This window comes from Cibotium barometz, chromosome 7 (genome assembly GCF_041138505.1).
Source record: "Cibotium barometz isolate CiBa-2024 chromosome 7, ASM4113850v1, whole genome shotgun sequence".
Lineage (NCBI taxonomy): Eukaryota > Viridiplantae > Streptophyta > Polypodiopsida > Cyatheales > Cibotiaceae > Cibotium > Cibotium barometz.
The window spans coordinates 8,584,748-8,606,226 of NC_141052.1; the positions used below are offsets into that span (position 1 = coordinate 8,584,748).

The 21,479-nt window shown below is 38.3% G+C and overlaps 1 protein-coding gene across 6 annotated transcripts in view; it reads left to right on the forward strand.

Annotated features, from left to right (window-relative positions):
- Positions 1 to 20,545: 20,545 nt before the first annotated feature.
- Positions 20,546 to 21,479, forward strand: part of LOC147636654 (ribonuclease H2 subunit B) — a 122,557-nt gene continuing 121,623 nt past the window's right edge. For all 6 annotated transcript variants that reach the window (XR_015266185.1, XR_015266187.1, XR_015266188.1 and 3 more), the window contains exon 1: positions 20,546 to 20,697. Coding sequence is in view for 2 of the 6 variants with exons in the window: in XM_086800120.1 (XP_086656246.1) it covers positions 20,598 to 20,697 (100 nt within the window). In the remaining 4 variants the exon portion in view is untranslated. The remainder of the gene's footprint in view (positions 20,698 to 21,479) is intronic.

Here is a 21,479-nt window from a genome sequence, read left to right on the forward strand (position 1 = left end):
TGAGGCTAACTATGCTCCTTCCTAGATCAAAAGGAAATAAGCCCAAGATAGGATCAGGAAACGCATTCAAACTCCAAGACAATGGCTTTGTGATGATCTAGATCAAATGGAAAGGAAAAGAAACTATTGTCGATGATAAAGCTAGTTGTGTATCCTCTAGGATCAAATAGATAGCCATGGTATATATCAAGGACTCTTAAAGCCTAAATCTAGTTGTGTATCCTCTAGGATCAAATAGATAGCCATGGTATATATCAAGGACTCTTAAAGCCTAATAGTAGCCCCTCAATCAAAAGAAAAGTTCTAATCTAAGGGAAAGTCACTAGTCATATTGTGAATCTAACACTGAAGATGTTCACTGAATGATGAGCTCAAAACTCTTGGGGGACGGAATGTTAAATGGTCCATAAAAAAACCATCGTGCGAGCAAAGGCAAGAGTGTATTGTAAGTGCATCTAAATGTTGTACCACATGTATAGATACCATGTATCTCAAGTGGTATATGGTATATGGTGTATTGTAAGTGCATCTAAATGTTGTACCACATGTATAGATACCATGTATCTCAAGTGGTAGATGGTGCACCCAAAAATGAATTTCTTAGCTCCAAAGAGAATAGGATCATGTCAACAATCATGGAAGCCAAAGGAATATATCTCATGGTCGGCATCGCACAAGAACAAATGTGAACCAAGACTATCATCCACTATATCAATGTGTAAATGGGCATGATCCAAATCATGCACCAAATCCTCATGTACAAATCCCTCTACGTGTGTGTGATCCTCCAAAGTAAAAACATGATCAACAAGATCACCATAAGCATCATCATCACCGAAGATGAACAATGCATCCACACATGAGAAATAAGTGGAATCACCCATAAAATCACTAACCACCATGGAATCCCCAAGGTCACTAAAGTCATTCTCATAAGTATGATTTATCTCCATCAACAACACTGGTCTAAGAAATGTCTAAGTCAAATGCAAAGCTTTCTATATCCATATGTATAATCCTACCTCCCCTACAAGGTCTCCACACTAACCTCATGCACAATGCTTGACTACTCAAATATGTGCACTTATTTGAATGTCTCCACATGTGAATGTCCTAGAGGAATAGCCTGATATAAGAAACTCATGCCTATGTTCATAGGTATCTTGTGACTCCCCATGCAAAGTATCACTAACTTTGCGACTACTAATGGATGTAATGGATGCATCACTAATCGAATGCTGGTCCACATCATCATCAACTGCATCCCTATGATCCCCAAGAAGGTAGGTAGGCCTAAGTGTATCAACACTGGTAATGCTCGATACCATCCCTACCCTTGAGATCATGCCCACATGATCTAGCTCACACGTATCACTATTACATATTATCACATACATCATCATCGTGTGCATATATATCCATGTCATCATGTGCATATGTGTAACTATCATCATATGCACATGTGTGTGATACATCAATATCATCATATATGTATGTGTGTGATATATCATCATGTGTATATGTATACAATACATCATCATCGTCTTCTATATCCATGTTGATGTACTCTACACCGTCAAAAACATAATCACGGTAACTCAAGACTATAGGACACTCATACAAGCTACCAAAAGAAGACTCATCCCATGCAAACAATGTCGAACCATCTGTGTCAAGGTAAACGAAGCAATGAGTCGATGAAGTCACCGTGTGTAGACCATCTAGCATATTTATCCACCTCATCGAAAGAATTCTTCAAGTGACTAGACAACAAACCTATAAGCTTGAATATCCAACAATGGCATGAGTATGCCACCTTATCATATCATGAAGTCGATGAATGAGGGTCTAGACATCTAAGACTCACAGTACTAAAAGTATATGTGAATATGAAAAAAGATACGTGAACCATGACACAAAATGATAACTCAAAATATTAAGTGTAGAGCTATGAAGTCAATGCATGTGCGACCCTCCTAAGATTAGGATTTGAGATGGTAGCATAGTGATGTCAATGACGATGGTCATAAGAAGGATAGAGGTAATAAGAATAATCCATAGTTGTGTGTAAACCCACCTAATGCAAAGCATGAAAAAAACCATACACCAATCCCTAAGTGTGTAAACAAGCCCAACAAATTATTAGAACGTGGTCTCAACTCAGCCGCATCATGTAAACATGCCTAATAATCACTAAAAATATACCCAATCAAACCTCAAATCCCCTCCAAATGTGTGTATGCACATTCTTTATGTAAACAACATTTTACAAGACTAGTGTAGATGAGGTGTGAATGCAAGAGAATGGGATGGGGTAAATGGTATGCATAACAAGAAGCTAATGGGTTAGGTGAATGGCTGAATTGTGGACAAGGAGTGTGAAAAAGGGGTCAAAGAAAGCCCTAAGGTTTTAATTGAAATAGGCACCCTTATCTTTTTTTTTTATAAAGCTCATATGCAAAAAAAAAAATCCTCTCCTTCTTCATGTGGGTGCATTGTTTCTCCCTCTATCTCCTGCTAGTGGCAATGACCAAGTTGAGGTGCATTCTCTGCTAAGAGCTCCTTGTTGAGCTCAGTGATGCTGCTAACACATTGCTTGCATTATTATTTTTTCTTCAATTTTATTGTGATGTGCTTAAAGCTCCATGGTGATATTACTGATATATGTTAGAATGTTGCTCGTGTAATAAGCGATGATACCCTTTGCTAAGCATGCATGCAAGTGATGATGCCACTGAATTTGATAGCTGCATTATGCTTGGTAACATTGTTGTAATTCTTGTCTTTATCTGGCTTGAGGAACATCCACAGTGGAACATAGCTACATAGCTATTGACTACTTTCGTTATATTAGATGTTTCTTGCACTGAGATCACACCTTCAGTTGCCAGCATATTGTTTGCAATAAAAATGTGTCTTAACTATCAAACCATGAGATTAGGGTTTCTTTAACTTTTTCTTCAATTTGGGAAATTTTCTTAAAAATTATGGTTTCCCCACACATTGTAATGAAATTGGCATTGCTTAGCTCTTCCTCACACTCTCCTCTACCCATAGATGCTACCCTTGTTGCATTCTTGATTAAGAAATTAAGGTTTCTTGGCCACTTTGGGATTTAGGGTTTCTTGACAAAATTAGGGTTTTCACTTAAACTTTTTTGAGATCCAGGGTGTTAGTTCTCTTCCCCTATCTCTCCTATACCCTCTCATATCATTGATTTGTAACAATGATCACAATTTTAGGTGAGAGAAACCAAGTTTCCTTCAAAATTAGGGTTTATGGTGGGATTTCTTGAGCTTTCAATCCATAATCCTTCTTCCCTTGATCTTCTCTATAAAATCATGCATTGCTTGAGTAATTTGGCCAAGGGCATTAGGGTTTTGAGAAAACAGGGTTTTGGGCAAAATTCTAACAAATCTTGGGATTCTCATCATTCCCTTGTATATTGCTTACATTTCCTTGAACCTCTACTTGATATTTATCATTCCTACACATTTTTCCAATCACTTTTATCCTATACATGCAAAGAATCCAAGAATTGAATTGGAAGAGGAGAAGAGTATGCAATCATTGATGCTTCTTGCATTGGTTATGCCTTGGTGAGGGCATTGTGTACTTCTCTTTGGTTGGATGACTATTGCAAGCTTTGGAGCAAAGGATTGTAATGAAGAAAGTGTACAAGGAGCATAATGCAAGCATGAGTACATGCTAAATTTGTAATGTACATGAGGATGAGTACATGCTTTGAATTGTAAGCCATCAAACACTCTACTCTCTTTACATTGTTGGATTCTCAATCAAATTGTATAAGTTTATTCCAAACAAGCACTAGAATCTAGCATGTTGAGAGGGTGCCCTTGTTATTGGTGGAGAGGCCTAAGGGGGAGCATGGCTTAAAATCTCCTTTTTGTGAGTGCTTTTGGAAAAGCTGCAAGGAGGGGATTAGGATCTTGGTGATCAAGACATGGCCTCAACCCTTGCCATTGGATTTCAAACTTTGGTAAGTGAGTGAGAAGGCTTAGCCTGGGAGATCAGCAAGCAAAAGCTCTTCATCAAATTACTACTTCAAATCAAAGGAATTGAGAATTGATGCATAAAGTAGCACTTGTATTAGAAATTTGATGCATGAAAAGCTTTGCATTAGCTTGGGCACTTTGTGAGAAAATGGTTTCTACAAATGTGATGCATTGGAATTCTTTTGGAAAGAGAAAATCATCTCTATAAACACAGGAGACTATGGAAAATTTTCTTCAAGACACCTATGCACACGAGAAAAGAATTTCACAAAAGGCTTGGCATGTGGAATTGAGCTTCTAATATCAATTAGGGTGTAAGCATACAAGGTCAATATGGCAAACAAGTCAAACTATGGATAAATTTTGCCACTTTTACCACTATCGACAAACTGAAACCTTGAAGAACCTTGATTCAGTCTCCCAATCACTTAGACTGAACCTAAATTGACGCCTAGGCTTCATTACCCATCCCAACACCTTCTAAACAAGCTAGACAACATACTATTTGGAGCTACCGTTAAGCGATTACAACCTATTTTGTGGAGCAACCCTGTTTTAGTAGCAGTCTATACACTAAAAGTTATCTCAAGACTGAATTTTATGGGTATGTAGTAACCCCAAGAGGATCCTGATGACAAGCTAAAGAATGCCCAAATTAGACTCTTGAGTGAGGAATTATGACCCTTTTTAGTGAAAGCCTATTTTATAAAAACCCAAAACACACAATACTAGGGCCCGTACTGAACCTAAACTAATCACATAAGTTTATTCCTCATCTCATTACCTTTCTAAAGAGCCTAGATCCACTTATCTCCATTTTCTTAAAAATGGTATTTATAGCCAAGGGGGAGACCAAGAAAGTCACTTCTTTCCATGGATGAAGTTGAAGGTGAAGGATTGCATGAACAAGACCTAGGCACTATGGAAGACACTATGAATGCATTGGGGGAGGATGATGATGCCTTTGGACAAGAATCAAGAGAAGTTGGAGAAGAAACCGTGATGCATAGTGCTCAAAAATCCACTTCTCATGGGATCAATCCTCTCCCAACCATTTCCAATGACATGCTTGTGGATAAATTGGATGCCCTTACTCAAAGCATTCAATCCATGGGTTGCCAACCTTGTGACCAAATTTTAGGCTATGGAGAGCAAATTGAATGCACAAGAAGGAGATCTATCTACTCATAGAGAGGACAAGTAAGCAATGAAGGAACCTCATGAAGCCACCATGAAGACTACACCACATGTGAGCTTATGTGGCAGATACAAGAAGACCTCATGTGGAAGTACCAAAAACTATCTAATTCAGCCTAATTCTTCACACTTGCATAAGAAACCTCATATTATTTCCAATGAATCAATGAGCATGGGTTTTGGTGATGCTAGGAGGGTTCCAATGCCACCTAATCCAATTCATCCCATACATGTGGAAGAAGATGCTATGGGGATTGATGTGTTACAATCTAATGAACATATTCACATGCAAAAAGTGGTTTATGCTCATTGGGTGGAGCTTCCCTCTTACATCAAGAAATATAAGGGTTTTTCTCAATTCCTATCTTCTTACACAACCAATGGCATAAGCATAAGACTCCCAATAACAATGATGATCCCTCTTCCAACACTCCAAAGGATATGAAAGACAAGGTCACCCTATCCAAATTCAAGAGAAATGGTTCAGCCTTTAATGAGTTGAAGGAGTGGACTATGAAGATGGACACTTATTTTCAGCTTTACCCAAAAAGTGAAGGGGATAAGGTTCAATTTGCTATGTACACCAATGGTGGGAGACAATTTGTGAAATGAGGGAACACACCTTACTCTTGGGAAGAGTTGAAAAGAGATATGAACATGGCATTCATCTCACCTTTGGTGCTTGATAGAGATACCATGAGCAATGATATGAGCTTTCTCAGAAGGGCATAGTACTAAGGGACTACATAAAAAGTATGTATTGGCTTAAAGGCCAAATAGTCTCAAGGAAGCTATGACGTTAGCAAAGCTTTATGATCCTAAATATAGAAAATCACAGCCCACTTCACTCATAAGGAAGTGTACAAGCCACTAAATACTTCTTCTTACATAAATAGAAATCCTCTCCCTACACCACCCACTTCTATTCCTAGATTTCCAACCATATATGGGGTGGACAGCCCAAGAGTGGAGCTCACTTTGATACAAAGAACGGGAACAACTTCAATAAGAAGTCTCCTCAAACCTTCAACAAGACTCAAAGGATGGATGACCCAAAGATTGATGAGTTAAGAAGCAAAGGCTTAGGCTTCAAGTGTAAAGAGAGATGGTCACCCGGGCATGTGTGCAAAGCTAAGACGATAGTGGCCACTATGATCCTGATGGATGAAGGAGAGGATGCCAAGGAGTCTAACGATGTTGAAGAGTTTGAAGATTGCCATGAAGTAACACTAGATGAAGATTCAAATGAGGACAATTCTTTCATACAAGAGGATAGAGAGTTTCCATTTGACCCCAGTGATGGAAATGATGAGCAATTGGTGAGTGATATGACACTTTAAAATTCTAGAAGTTTGGAATTTTCAGCTTGTGTACGGTCTATCACTCAAGAGCTTATGGTAGGATGCAAGTGTTCAAACACCCTAAGGTATCAACTCTCTCAAGCTTATTCCAATGGAGCTACTTATAACCTTCCAAGTACAAGCTTCCAAGTACAAGTGGCTAATGGGAAAAATGAGGAGACTAAGATGAGGTGATTTTATTCTCTCCATACACTTGGGAAGGTGATTTGGTGGTCTTCGACATGGGTCCTATTGATGCAATATTGGGGTGTGATTGGTTGTCAACATTGGTTGATTTTCACATGAACCTTCAACAAGGTATCATGAGCTTTAAACATCATGGATAACAAGTAGCCTTACTGGAAATCACTTAAAAGAACTCTCTTTGATCACCCCAAAGCAGCTTAAGAGGGAACTCAAGACTCTTGGCACTATCTGTGCATTGTATCTTGCTCAGGAAAGCAGTGACCAACATATGGACAAAGATATGGCAGTCCTTCTTAAGGATTTTGAAGATATTTTTCAAGTGCCAAAGAGTTTGCCTCCCAAGAGAGAGAGAGATTGATCATGCCATTGTACCTGAATCAAATGCAAAGGCTATCAACAAGCCTCCCTATTAGTTGTCTAAGGTGGAAAGAGAGGAAGTGGTAAAGAAAGTGCAAGATTTGCTTTCCAAGGGTCTTATTCAACCCTCAAAAACCATTTTCTTCCCCTATTATATTGGTGAAGAAGAAGATGGGTCCTTTTGCATCTACATTAATTATTGTGACTTGAATAAAGTCAGAATCAAGAATAGGTACCCCATTCCATGCATTGATGATCTCTTGGATAAGCTTAGGGAGCAAGATTTTTCACCAAGACTGATTTAAGATCAAGATACCATCAAATAAGGATGAAGGAGGGGCATGAAGAGAATACCACATTTAAGACCAAAAGAGGGTTGTTTCACTTTATGGTCATGCCTTTTGGTCTTAAAAATGCACCAGCCACTTTCCAAGCATTGATGAATAGGGTATTAGCTCCTTTTCTATTCAAGTTTGTGATAGTGTTCTTCGATGATATATTGATATATAGCAAGAGCAAAGAAGAACACCTAGCTCATGTGAAGCAAGCGTTTGAAGTGATGAGGAAGCACAAGCTACAAGTAAACGAGAGCAAATGCTCATTCATGGTGAATGGGTGTGGAATATGTTGGGCATTTGGTTGAAGAGAATGGCATAAGAGTGGATCCAAAGAAGGTGGCATGTATCAAAGATTGGCCAACACCAAGCAATTCAACTCAATTAAGAGAATTTTTTAGGTTATCTTCTTTCTATAGAATATTCATGCATCATTATGCACCAATAGCAGCACCTCTTACCAATCTTCTCAAGAGGGAAGCTTTCTTTTGGGATTTTATTGTTGACAAAATCTTCAATGAGCTCAAAGCTTTACTTATATCAGACCCTATTCTTGTTTGTCTTGATTTTTCCAAGACTTTCTATGTGAGAGTGGATGCAAGTGGAAGAGGACTTAGGACTCTTTAAGAGCATGGAGTCATTGCATTTGAGAGTAGAAACCTTACCAAAAAGGAGATGACACTGCATGTTTATAAGCAAAAGATACTTGCTATCCTTCATGCCATCAAGATGTGGCATCATTACTTGTATGGTTCCCACTTCAAGGTGAGAAGTGATTAAAGGGTGCTGAAATTTTTCTTATCCCAGCCAACTCTCTCTTCCACGCAAAAGAGGTGGCTAGCCACTCTTCAAAGTTATGATTTTGAGATATCATACACACCGGTCAAGGACAAGGTAGTAGGCGGATACATTGTCAAGAATGTGGGCTTGCACTATGGCATCGATTATGGAGGTTTTTAGTGATTGGATTAAGGGAATTCAAGAGGAATACCTCCTAAATGAGGCTATTGTCCATATTTACATGAAATTACAAGGTAATCAGAAGATATTCCCCGTTACAAGCTTCGCAACAACCTCTTATGGTACAAGGATCAAGTGTATCTTGTTTCTACCTCATCCTACGTATCAAAGGCGCTTCATGAGATACATTCTTCTCCATGGGTCATCTTGGTGTGTTGATGAAGACATATGACAAAGTGAGCAGAATTTTTGTTTGGAAAGGCATGTGGAGGGAGGATGCCAAGAAGTTTGTGATAGAATGTCCTTCATGTCAAAGAAACAAGAATAGCCATCAACTACCAGGAGGTTTACTTCATCCTCTACCCATTGTTGCAAATGGGATGTGGACTCACATATCAATGGATTTCATTACGGGACTTCTCAAGACTAAGCATGTCAAAGAAACAAGAATAGCCATCAACTACCCGGTGGTTTACTTCATCCTCTACCCATTGTTGCAAATGGGAAGTGGACTCACATATCAATGGATTTCATTATGGGTCTTCTCAAGACTAAGCATGGGTGGGATCAAATATTTGTGGTGGTGGATTGGCTTACCAAATCAGCTCAATTCATTGCTTCCAAGGTCACATATGGAGCATCTCAAATTGCACCATGAGTTAGATCATGTGGGCGTGATCTCGAGGGCAGGGATGGTACCGTTGATTATGGGTGATGATATTCCTATTCCTACCTACCTACGTAGCTACCTTCCTAGAGATCATTTGGATACTTACCTACCTACCTACTTTCCTACCTATGCCTATGCCTGCTTACCTACCTACCTTCCTAGAGATCATTATGGTGGGTGATGATATGCCTACCTACCTTCCTAGAGATCATTTGGATACATTAGATGATCGTGGGGTTCTATTAGAGGATCATGAGCATTATACTAGATGCAATTGATGCCCATGGTGGGTGATGATATGCCTACCTACCTTCCTAGAGATCATTTGGATACATTAGATGATCGTGGGGTTCTATTAGAGGATCATGAGCATTATACTAGATGCAATTGATGCCCATCAGTATGTGATTAATTCGTGATACGTCCATTGTTACACATGGGTTTGATGATACTTCACATGTGGGTTCATGGAATACCTATGAGCATATGTTGGACCATGAGGAGTATAGGCCTGAGTTTCTTGTTAGATGTGTTAAGCTACTCTTCTAGGGTGTTCACATGTGGAGACATTCATCATTCATCCACATGTGTTAAGGCTACTCTTCTCTAGGGTGTATATATGTGGAGACATTCATCGTTTATCCACTACTAGTTCTCATAGCTTTCCTGGTAGGTTCGTGTGGATATACTTCATGTGTTTAAGCAGATAGCCATTAATGATACATGAGGGTAGTGATGACTTTACTGAGGTAAGGCCTCGTAGGAGAGGCATGATAATGCACATAGATCTTGAGTGCTTTGCATTTAATTTAGATATTTTCATAGATCAAATGATTATGGAGACCAATCTCTTACAGGATGTGGTTCATATATTGAAATGGAGTGATCATAAACCTGAGATATGGGATAATCACCATGGATTAATATAAGATTAAGAAGATAATCTTATATAAAGAACCACGATACCTAAGTGAGTTAACCCCTCAGTAAGAGGATGGAAATAGCCTTCCATAGACCAAGGTATGAAATCCAAGAGGCTCTAATAGTCAAAATGACCAAATACAAAAGATGTCCAAAAGATATGATAGTGGTCCATGAGCTCTCCCTTTATACTTGAGCCTATGACCATGGTCCTAAACCTAATCTAAAGTTGTTGCTTCGTTACAAACCATCCTCTCCTATAATGATTTTGTCCTTGAAATCAAAGAGTGGTCATGCAAAAATCAAACATATACAAAAGGCTATGTATGAAAGTAAAAAATCATGACGTAAGCCACTATCATGGAAGACCCAAATACCATAGCATGAGTAGTAGGGTTATATGGAATTCTTCTCCTTCTTTAATATCTCATTTTAAATTAAGAAGTTTGTATTTCCTATGCATAGAACAATATAAAGATTCACATGTTTTTAGAGTGTTAAATTGTTCCTTGCCAGATATTGGTTTGAGCTTACAACTTTCATAAGCAATGAGATGTCCATCTTACATAAGAACAGCACCAAAGCCTTGTCCACTTGCATCGGTAACTACAACAAAGAATGGTCGTTGAAAATCTGGTAGTGTAAGAACTGGTGCATGGGTCAATGCTTTCTTAAGTTCATTGAAGGAATGATCCTATCTACTAGTACAATCAAAATATATAGCTTTCTTAAGAAATTTGGTCAAAGGATGTGCAATCGATGTAAAGAACTTCCTATAGTAACTACATAATCCAAGGAAAGATCGGAGTTCATGAATATCACGTGCTCTAGGCTAATTAGCAATACTTTTAATCTTTTTGGGGTCTACTCGAATACCATCAACAGAAACAATGTATCCTAGCAGAATTGACATAGAGATGATTCTCTTGAAGAAGTGAGAACACTTTTTCTAAATGCTATTCGTGTTCTTAACGATTCTTAATGAAAACTAAGATATCATCAAAAAACACTACAATAAAATTTTGATATTTCAAGAATATTCTATTCATTATGCTATTAAAAGTAGCCAGAGCATTAGTCAAACCGAATGGCATAACTAAAAACTCATAATGACCAGTTTAGGTTCTAAAGGCAGTCTTGAAGATATCTCCTTCATCCATTCGAATATGATGATAACTTGACTTTAGGTCAATCTTGCTAATGACTTGGGCTCTCTTAAGCTTATCTAGCAAGTCATCCGCTCGAGGTATCAGATATCGATGCTTGACAGTAATCTTGTTTAGTGCATGATAATCAATACATAATTGATATGTTCCATTCTTCTTTTTAACGAGAAGAACCATAGCACCAAATGGAGAACTGTTGGGTCTAATGCCTTTGGATCTTTTTTTGCTCAAGCATGTTGACTCGATAAGGAGCTTTTCATGGCGTGAGCTACCAGGAATTATTTCAATCCTATGGTCTTTCGACGAGGCTTGGGTAAGCCAAGAGGTAAGTCATTCATGAAGCAGTTAGAGAACTTAGAGATGAAAGGGTCATGAGACACTTGATTTGGAGTCATCCTAAGCAGTAAGCTGGTTGACAAAAATAAAAAATATCTTCTCCCTTTTTCGTACAGCTCTTTTTGCTTAGGTATGAGTAAAAAATGGACCTAGGTCACCCTTGGTCTGACATTAGAGACAAATTTCTTTGTCATCTTGTATTAACCATATGGTATGAGTTTCATAGTCAATCTGGGAATTATGCTCATGTCTCCATGGCATACCTAAGATGACATCCACACCTTGCAAAGGAGTGACTAGGAATGTTCTCTTTTCTTTTAGTGAACCCATTTCTAATTCTAAATCCTTAACCTCCTTTATGCAGTTATACTTAGTACCTTGAAATGCAACTTTAACTTTGTATAACTAGAGTACGATGCATCTAGGTTAAGTGCTTTCAATGTTTTTTCAGAAATGAAATCATGTGAGCTACCATCATTATGCAATATAGAAATTGATTACTTTGTCTTAAATTTTTAATAAAGCATGAATTGAAAACTTACCTTCATCCGAATAATTGGGTTCAAAGTTACCCTCTTGCTTGAAAGAATCGTCATCATCATCTTCTTCAATAACGTTTAGTCGAGCCACCGATGCAAAATTCTTCTTCTTTTCGGACAATCTTGTGTGAGGTGTCCTTCCTTGTGACATTTGTAACATTTGAAGACTCAATTATTTGGTTGAAAATTCGAGGGTTTGTTGTTGTTGTCCTTCTGAGCATCTCCTTTAATCACATCTTTACCCTTGTGCATCCTAGATTTATCAAAAGTACTAGAAGGGAAAGAAGGTTTAGTAGACTTTGCAAAAGACTTATCCTGCATCCTGAAATCTCTAGAAGTAGATGTTTTACGTTCAAAATTTAAAGCAAGATCCATAGCAGAACTAAGATCATGTAGATGAAACATATTAATGTCAGTCGCGTAATGGTAGACTTAAGTCCAGCAATGAATTTCCTTGTTGCTCTTTTTCCTTGACTTTTTCATTCACTTGAACCTGTAAAAGAATGTCCCAAAATTTATCGATGTAGGCTTGGAGATTCTCTTTCTCGATCTGGCGTAGAGTGTCCCATCGTCGGCACCCTTACTGAGACGGCAAAAAGTACTTCTTTAAGAGTTTCTGGAACTCTTTCCATGTTGAAGATCGATGTTTACCTTGCTTGATGACATTCCACCATAAAGCAGCACTTTCGATTAGGTGATTACAAGCAGCACTTTCGATTAGGTGATTACAAGCACATTTAATTTTGTTCTTTTTCGAAAACTTTCACCTAAAAAATAGTCATCTAATTGGCTAAGCCATGTAATAAGAACTCATGCATCCTTATTGCCATCATAATTCTGGAAAGTGAACGCCTTTTGGCTAATTTGTGAATCTTTCCAAGAACTCTGAGCACGTAAGGTAGCTTTAACAGTGCACCTAACATAATCACTTTCCTCCTCATTAGAGTTGGAAGAGTCATGCTTGCGCTTGGAACGCTTTCCTTAATGCTCTAGTTTGCATCGAAGCTCACGTTCATTAGCAATTTGCTCTTGTAGTGCTAAGATTTGCTCTTGCATAGTGGGTAGTGCATGTAGAGTGGCCATTGCAATTAAATAGATAAAGAAAGTGCGATTTAATAACGCAAATAAATAAATGGAGATGGAACACTTAGCTTTTGAATTGTTGAATTCGTTGTCCAATGGTTGGTCTTAACACCGTCCTCCAAGAATTTGTCGATATTTCTTTGATGTCTGTTGATGCCGATGAGGCTTTCAATTTTTCAAAAAAGCGAAGAGTTCCTTTTCTGAAATTTTATGCAGGGACTAAAATTTTCATGAATTTTCCCTTTGGGCAAAGCCCTTCTTCTTCTTCCTTGAACCCCTTTGAAAACCTTTAAAGATAAGCTTTTAAAGCTTATAATATAATAAGCTTTAAAGCTCATTACATTAAGCCCCCTTTTTAAAAAATAAAAACAAAGCTTACAAGCTTATAATATAATAAGCTTTAAAGCTCATTACGTTAAACCCCCTTTTAAAAAAATAAAAACAAAGCTTACAGGTTTTTCAAAAAAATAGTGCCTTCTCTTTGGAACCCATGCAGCCGGCTGTAGTTTTTTTTTTAAAGTGACAATTTCATGCTGTCGATGTGCTGCTTTCTGTTGCCATGGAGAAAAGAAGAAGGCCCAAAATTTGATTTGGCTTAAAGCACAAATATAAGCTCTTCTTTTTCTTTTTTTTTGAATTTCCCAAAAGGTAATTACCCTGCAGGCTACGATTAAGCACTTTTCAAAAGAATTGGTTTGTAGATAATCAAGGACCTTCCCTTATGGATTTGCTCAACTTGCAGTGGTTTAGCAATTTGAAGATTGATCTTAAACCTCCTTCAATAGAGCTGATTTAATCCATACGGGTAGATCATAGAGAGGTTATGAATTTGAGAAAACCACTTTTCAAGAAGAAGGTGGTTTTATGGTTTTCTACAGAGTGGTTTGCCACTCCCTTTATCCTTTGGTCTTTGCCCCTTGGATAATAGAGCACGTAAGTCTTTAAACCTTTGAATCAAGCTTTCAATTCTTACCTCCATCTTCCTAGATCCTTACTCAAGTACCACTAGCATTGATCTAATTTCTAGGAAAATAGAATTTAAAGAAACTTGTGAAATTTTGATTAAATCAAATCAAATAACTTATCAAATATCACATGTTTAACATATTCAATATTTGAGTGAAAAATTAATAATACTAAGCTCACAAAGCACAACTCCAAGATTGGGTGTAATCATCCCCCCTCATGTGTGCGGCCTCTCCCCACACATGAGTATTTACGCATTACTTTATTCCAAATTAGGCCATACCCTCCAAAAATACAAAAAGGTGCTTTTCTTGCATGACACTCTCTTATGCTCAAAAGAGAGTGTCCATAAATTAAGGCTAAGGTTTAAAGCATATCACGCTTTACAAAATATTAAAGTTCAAGTCCACACTTGATAAACTAAGATTTTCCAAATAAATCAAAATGTGCACAAGCTAGCACATGTATATATAAAGCTTGTTTACAAAAATGGTGTGCCAAGTAATAAATATGTGCGAATTCTCCTCAATCTTTGGATTGTCCTTCACCTATAAAATAACCAAGAATAAAGTGGTAAATAAATATTTCATAAGTATACAAAACATAACCACACACATGTTTGCAAGGCATAAGTAACCCAAGAATCACCCTTCCATACAAACCAACTGAAACAAACATTGGAGGTCCCAAACATACGTCAATATTCACCAAACGTATTAATATTTATAATGGCATCACCCGTGATATTAACATGATTTGGCTTGATGTAACGATAATCGAAGCATCCCCGAATCATCTAAGAGGGTAGAAAAATATTTTCAAGAATGCTTAAAATAATTCCCAAAACACAATTTCAACTATGCTATCAAACGATGGAGGTATGTGTTGACTTCATTTCGCCAACGATTTCACATTGTCAGGAAAGTCATTTAATTTTCCTTTAAAAACTATTTATACTTTTAGAATAAGATTTTGAAAACAAATTCATTAGTTTATCATTCTTTTCTCAAGTACGAATGGATTTTAGCATGCATACTTTAAATATTTTAACACTTTAGGTATTAATTTAAAAAATTTAAGATAAAGGAAATTTGTGGTGGAATTTAAGTTTCAGAGGGAACTGGCCACTTCGTCTCAAACTTTATATTCTGAAGGAGTGATATCTAGAGTTAATCCGGTGCTATGGGACATTAGATTCATTTCATTTACTTACATCGGACATTTATGTCTTCTATCTTTTACCATCTTATGATTGTATATTGAATGCGCCTTCACGGTATGGGATATTTAGACTCGTTCGTTCTGAAGTGTTTCCCATCAAGAATCCCACCAACCATTGGCTTAGAATTTCCCTTGCATTTCCCTTGCTCTCTATGTCTCTTTAGGATTATCTGGACATTGGACCGATATGTGTCCCTCTTTGTCCCATCTAAAGCATTTCCCTTTCTTGTGGTAGACCTCTATTTGATCATTAGTCAGGTTGGTGGGATTCTTGATGGGAAACACTTCAGAACCTGAGGGTGGAGAGTTATTGCTCTCTTGGGACAAAGTGCAGGGACAAGAATTCTCTAGTGTTGTTTGTCATGGGAGCCACATATAATTTCATTTCCATGGAGCTTGTGGAACAATTAGGTATCAAAACCAAGGAGATGGGACCGGCATTGCATGCAGAGCAAGTGTTCCATGGTGATGCAATGGCAGTAATGCCTATCATGTGACAAAGGTATAGGACTTGCTATCAAAGGGATTGATACGGCTTAGTTCTTTTCCCTTTTATTCTCAAGTGCTTCTAGTGCAAAAGAAGGACACAACCTTGAACAAGATTACACAAAATGGAGTAATCATAAAGCTTAGATTAGGAAAAAATCATCATGGATTAATACAAGGTTAAGGATAATCTCATACAATGGCCATGATGCCTATGTAAGGACATTTGCTATCCTAGGCGCAGGAGGGATGCTATGGCTTGTCCATCCGTCCCTTCGTTGGATAATTGGGGGATATCTAATTACCACATGTTTGAAGCATGGCACTTAGGTGATTCTGAATATTCCATGTGTAGGACATATAAATTTAGGGATGGCTGGAACTAAGTGTTAGATTTAATGCTTATGTGTTGTTGTGTAATTTTAGCAGGTGTTGCTAATGTGTAATGTGTTTGAATGGACAACTTGTAGGTGGTGAGATTGATGAGTCTTGTGCTCTATGGATGGGACATGATGGCGGTGATTTAGCATGAGCAACTACCAGGAAGGTTTTCCCTTTTAGTATTTTGGCTTTGGCGAGATAGCCAATGATTTTGGTCGTTGTGTCATTTTAGCAAGGGTTGCTAATGTGTAATGAGATTGAAGAGACTTGTGCTTGTAAGTTGGTATGGCTGGGATATGACGGTGGTGATTTGATGTTTATCAACAAGAAGGTTTTCCCTTTAGTATTTTGGCTTTGGCAGGATAGCCAATGATTTTGGTATTTTGGTTGTGGTATTTACTATGATATATTTTTGTATTTTGCTAGCCGCCCACTTTTGTTATACATGGATATAAACCTATTAATTTTGTTGCATGGGAATTAGCTCTTGCAAATTTATATGTGTTTTTCCTTAGTGATTTAGATAAGAAGGATATATTTAAGCTTTTGGTAAAAACAAATCCTATTTTATGTAAAGGGCAAGCCCATGCAAGAGCGTGCAACTATTTTTTTGCATGTGGGCTATTTTTGTGAATAAAGACATAAATACCCAAGAAATGGAAGGATGCCAATGCTTAGAGAGAGAGAGAGAGAGAGAGAGATTGCACCTAACAGTGTGTTGAAGGCGATGTTTATTCTATCTCGTGTTTTTATTTTATTTTATGCTTAATCTTGTTAATTAGGTTCAATTCTATGGCTTATTCTTTATTGTATATGTGAGTTTTGATTTATTCTTCAAAAAGTATTTGAGGTCCCATGTCAGTGGGCCTGTTTCACACAATTGGGGATTCTTTCACATGGAGTACACGTTGATTTGTGTTGAGTATTAGTTGGGATTATTCACGCATTGTGGGTCACACGTCCTATGTGCCTTATGTATGAGAGGTGTGTTTACACGTGTTATGCATTGTGCTGAGTGGGCTTGTTCACACATCGTGGGTCACACGTCCTATACACCTTATGTTTGAGAGGTGTGTTCACATGTGTTGTTGCATTTACATTGGGTAGTGCTCACATGATGCAACCATGGGTTATTCCTACTATTTTTATCCTTCGTTTGATTACCATGGTGTGAATTCACATCGTCATGACATTATTTTGATAGCATCTCTAATTGTGATCGTAGGGAGAGCCGCTCATGCACTATCAACATGGTTCTATGATATTATGTTTTGCCTTCTTGTGTCATGTATTGCATATATTTTGCCGCATTTGTACATGCCTTTGGCATTTCGAGGCGCATACCCCTACATCCTCGCTCGCCAACTTCTTGCTATCATGAGGCATCATATTTATGCCAGTATTGGATATTCAAGCTTCGTAGTTTGATGCCTTGTCATTTTCGACATTTGTTCGAAGAGGAGGAGTTATTTGCCAAATGGTCTAGGTGGTCCACACACGACAATTTCATCTCTTCGTTGCTTGGCTACATCGACACAAATGGTGTAGTATTGTTCGCATGGGATGATTCTTCTTTTGGTGACTTGATTGAGTATCCCACACTCTCAAGTCATCGTGATTATGTTCCTGAGATGACGACATGGACTACACTGACATAGATTCATATGATGATGATGATGTATCACATCCATATACCCATGATGATGATGATGTATCACATCCATATACCCATGATGGTGTATCACACACATATACTTATGATGATATTGATGTATCACATCCATATACCCATGATGGTGTATCGCACACATATACTTATGATGATATTGATGTATCACATCCATATACCCATGATGGTGTATCGCACACATATACTTATGATGATATTGATGCATGTGCAGATAATGTTACACATGCATATGATATTGATACACGCGCACATGATGATAACACATGCACATATGATATTTAAGTTAGATCATGTGGACATAATCTCGAGGGAATGCATGGCATCATCGAGCATTACGACGACGAGTGACGATATTCTTATGTCTACCTACCTTCCAAGGATCATGGGGATACATTACTTGATCACGAGGGTCTTTTAGATGATCATAGGCATTCAAGTAGTGTTACATCTATTGCTTCTCATGAGATTAATGATACTTCACATATTCTTGAGCATGTGATAGACTATGAGGAGCATAGGCCAGAGTTCTTGGTGTTAAATGTGTCAAGCTACTCCTCTAGAGATTTCACATTTGGAGAAAGTTCTCATATGATCACTACTCTTAGTTGTCATAGCTTACCTGGCAGTATTTGTGTTGTGATAATTCTTGTATTTGAGCAACCAGGCATAGTGCATGAGAGTAGTGATGAGTTTGTTGAGGTGAGACCTTGCAGGAGAGGTAGATTTATACACAAGGATCTAGAGTGTTTTACTTTTAATTTGGATATCTTTTTAGATCGAGCGTTGATAGAGATTGACTTATCATGGGATCTAGGTCATATAGGAATACATTAATGGAGGTAGATCATACCTATGGGGATGACCTTAGTGACCTTGAGGATACCATAATTAGTAATGTTGGTTGATGATGCCACTTATCTCTCATGTGTGGATACCTTGTTGGTATCCAGTGACAATTATGGTGATTTTGATGATTTCATACCTCTACTTGGGATCATCATATACACATAGAGGATACCATGATTAGAAATGTGGTTGATGATTCCACTCATCTCTCATGTGTGGATACCTTGTTGGCATCAGACGATTATGGTGATTTTGATGATCATACCTCTACTTGGGATCATTATATACAGATAGGGGATTTTACATATGAGGATATGGTGCATGGTTTGGATCATTCTTATACTTATATTGATGTAGTGGATCATGCCTTCAATTTTTTGAGTGATGCTACATGTGATGATGGCATGGATACACATTTGATCTTGCATGATCTTGACTTTGAGTCATGTTCCTGTGCCTTCCATGATTGTTTACATGATCCTATTTTCTTTAGAGTTGGGACATTTATCTCTGGGTGCATCATATGTCATTTAAGATGTATGGTAGATGACTATGTGGCATATCACTCAGATGTACATGTGATAGATTTTGGGATTGGTCTATACGATTATTCTTTTATGCCAGGATTATTTGACATTCCAAATATGGGCTATGATTTCATTTGGTGGATACCCTGGATGTCAGCTTCACATTGCTTTCACAAGGGGCCTATGAGCTTTCCCTTGAACTTGAGCTTTCACAGTTTCAGGGATCCGCGATGCATACCACGACTATTCATTTGATCCTGGTGGATACACAGCTAGCTTTGACATCAACATTGGTTCTTTATATCTTCCATTTGATCCAAGAGAATGGGGAGCCATTTTACTTGGACTTTGCATTGATTGGATTTCCCTTTGATCCAGGTGGTTGCTTGGTTAGCCTTATCATCGATGAGACAGGAGTCCATCATCCTTTCCATTCGATCATGGGGGCTTTGTGACTTTGGCGATTCATGTTCGTTGTCCTCGCCACTGACACTATGATTGTGGGAGATTTTGGCTTCCATATATAGCCTTTTGTATATGTTTGATTTTTGCACGACCACCCTTTTGATTTCGAGACCGAAATCATTATAGGAGGGGATGGTTTGTAATGGAGCAATAACTTTTGTCATTTGCACTTTTATGACCATTTATGATCTTTGGACATTATCTCTCTTGGAAATTTATACGTTCTTGGAGCCTTTGGCTTATGGAAGTCTATTTCCATCCTTTTGGTGAGAGGTTAACACAGTTAGGCATCAAGGTTCTTTATATGAGATTATCTCCTTAATCTTATATTATTCCATGGGGATTATCCCATATCTCAGCTTTATGATCATTCCATTTTGTCATGGTTCTTTGTATGAGATTATCTCCTTGATCTTGTATTAATCCATGGTGATTATCCCATATCTTGACTTTACAATTAATCCATATCCTATATCTTAGTTTTATGATTAATATGGATTAATCATAAAGCCGAGACATGGCATAATCATCGTGGATTAATACAAGATCAAGGAGATAATCTCATACAAAGAACCATGACGTCTAAGTGAGTTAACTTCTCACCAAGAGGATGGAAATAGGTGCCTCAAGGCTGTGCCCCTGCTTGTCCATTGGCACCTTGATTATACCCTCTCATCTACTCCACGAAGGGGAGGGTTAAAAAAAGGGAGGAAATGGGCTCAGTCTATCATGACCCACCCTACCCCAGATGTCCCTAACACCATAGGGTCCACGTGTGAGTGGAGTTTGGGGGCGAAATCATCGAAATGAAAAAAGAAAAAGAAGGGTCATGCGATCATATAAGTTCCATGCCCCCTCATTCCCGCCTTACACCTCGGCTGTTGCGGTATGATTCGACGAAGTGCAGCTGCCATGGTCGGCGCCCAAGCAGCAGCAGTTGTTTCTTCGTCCCTTTGTTCGCTGGAGTCTCGTGTGCTCGTTGCTCGTTGTAAGTTCTCAAGTCCCACAGCGAGTGTGCGTGTTCTCTTTTTCGTTTTGGTTTTTTTTTTTCCCTCCATTTAGACATGCATGTGCGGGGTTTTGTGGGAGTTACTTAAATTAGCGTGTTTGCACTACTAATAGACTTAGAACCAAGTAATAGGAGCTTCAACCGCTGGTCCTCTGAGAGCACTAGATTTGGAGGCCTCTAAAGGTTATTCATATACACCAATGGAAGAAGCTGGATCCTTGTGTCATCTGGACCATTGCGGTCAGGACCTCTGTAAATGAGGTTCCCTCTCATGACTCTTCCTAGGCGTGCATTGCACGAGTTCCAGTTGTGATTGAGTTTCATGAGTTGCCCTTTACATGACTATTGAAAGCTCCTTCAATAGGAATGTATCGTGTTATTGCATGGAGGACGTTATTTACAACCAGGTGGCGAGCTCTATACTCGTGTGAATTATTATTAGTGTGACACACCCTATCCCAAACAGTTTTGGGATAAATCAGGTTTTGGGCATCTAGATGGACACGGATGGGCAGCCTTATCTAGGGACTAATGATGGCCAAGGATCAAATGGTTTCCCACTTGCAGGCCATGCAGGTCGTTGTTAAAGTGCAAGGACACTAGGTGTAAACAAGGGGTGGCCAAGCATAAGGGTTGAACCTTAGCAAAACTATTTTTGTAAGCAAAAGCTTGTCATGATGTTACATTCATTCGTCCGTGGAAGCATATGTCATGAGAGTTGAGGATGCATGTATAGTGTGATTAGGGTTAGCGTTAGGGTA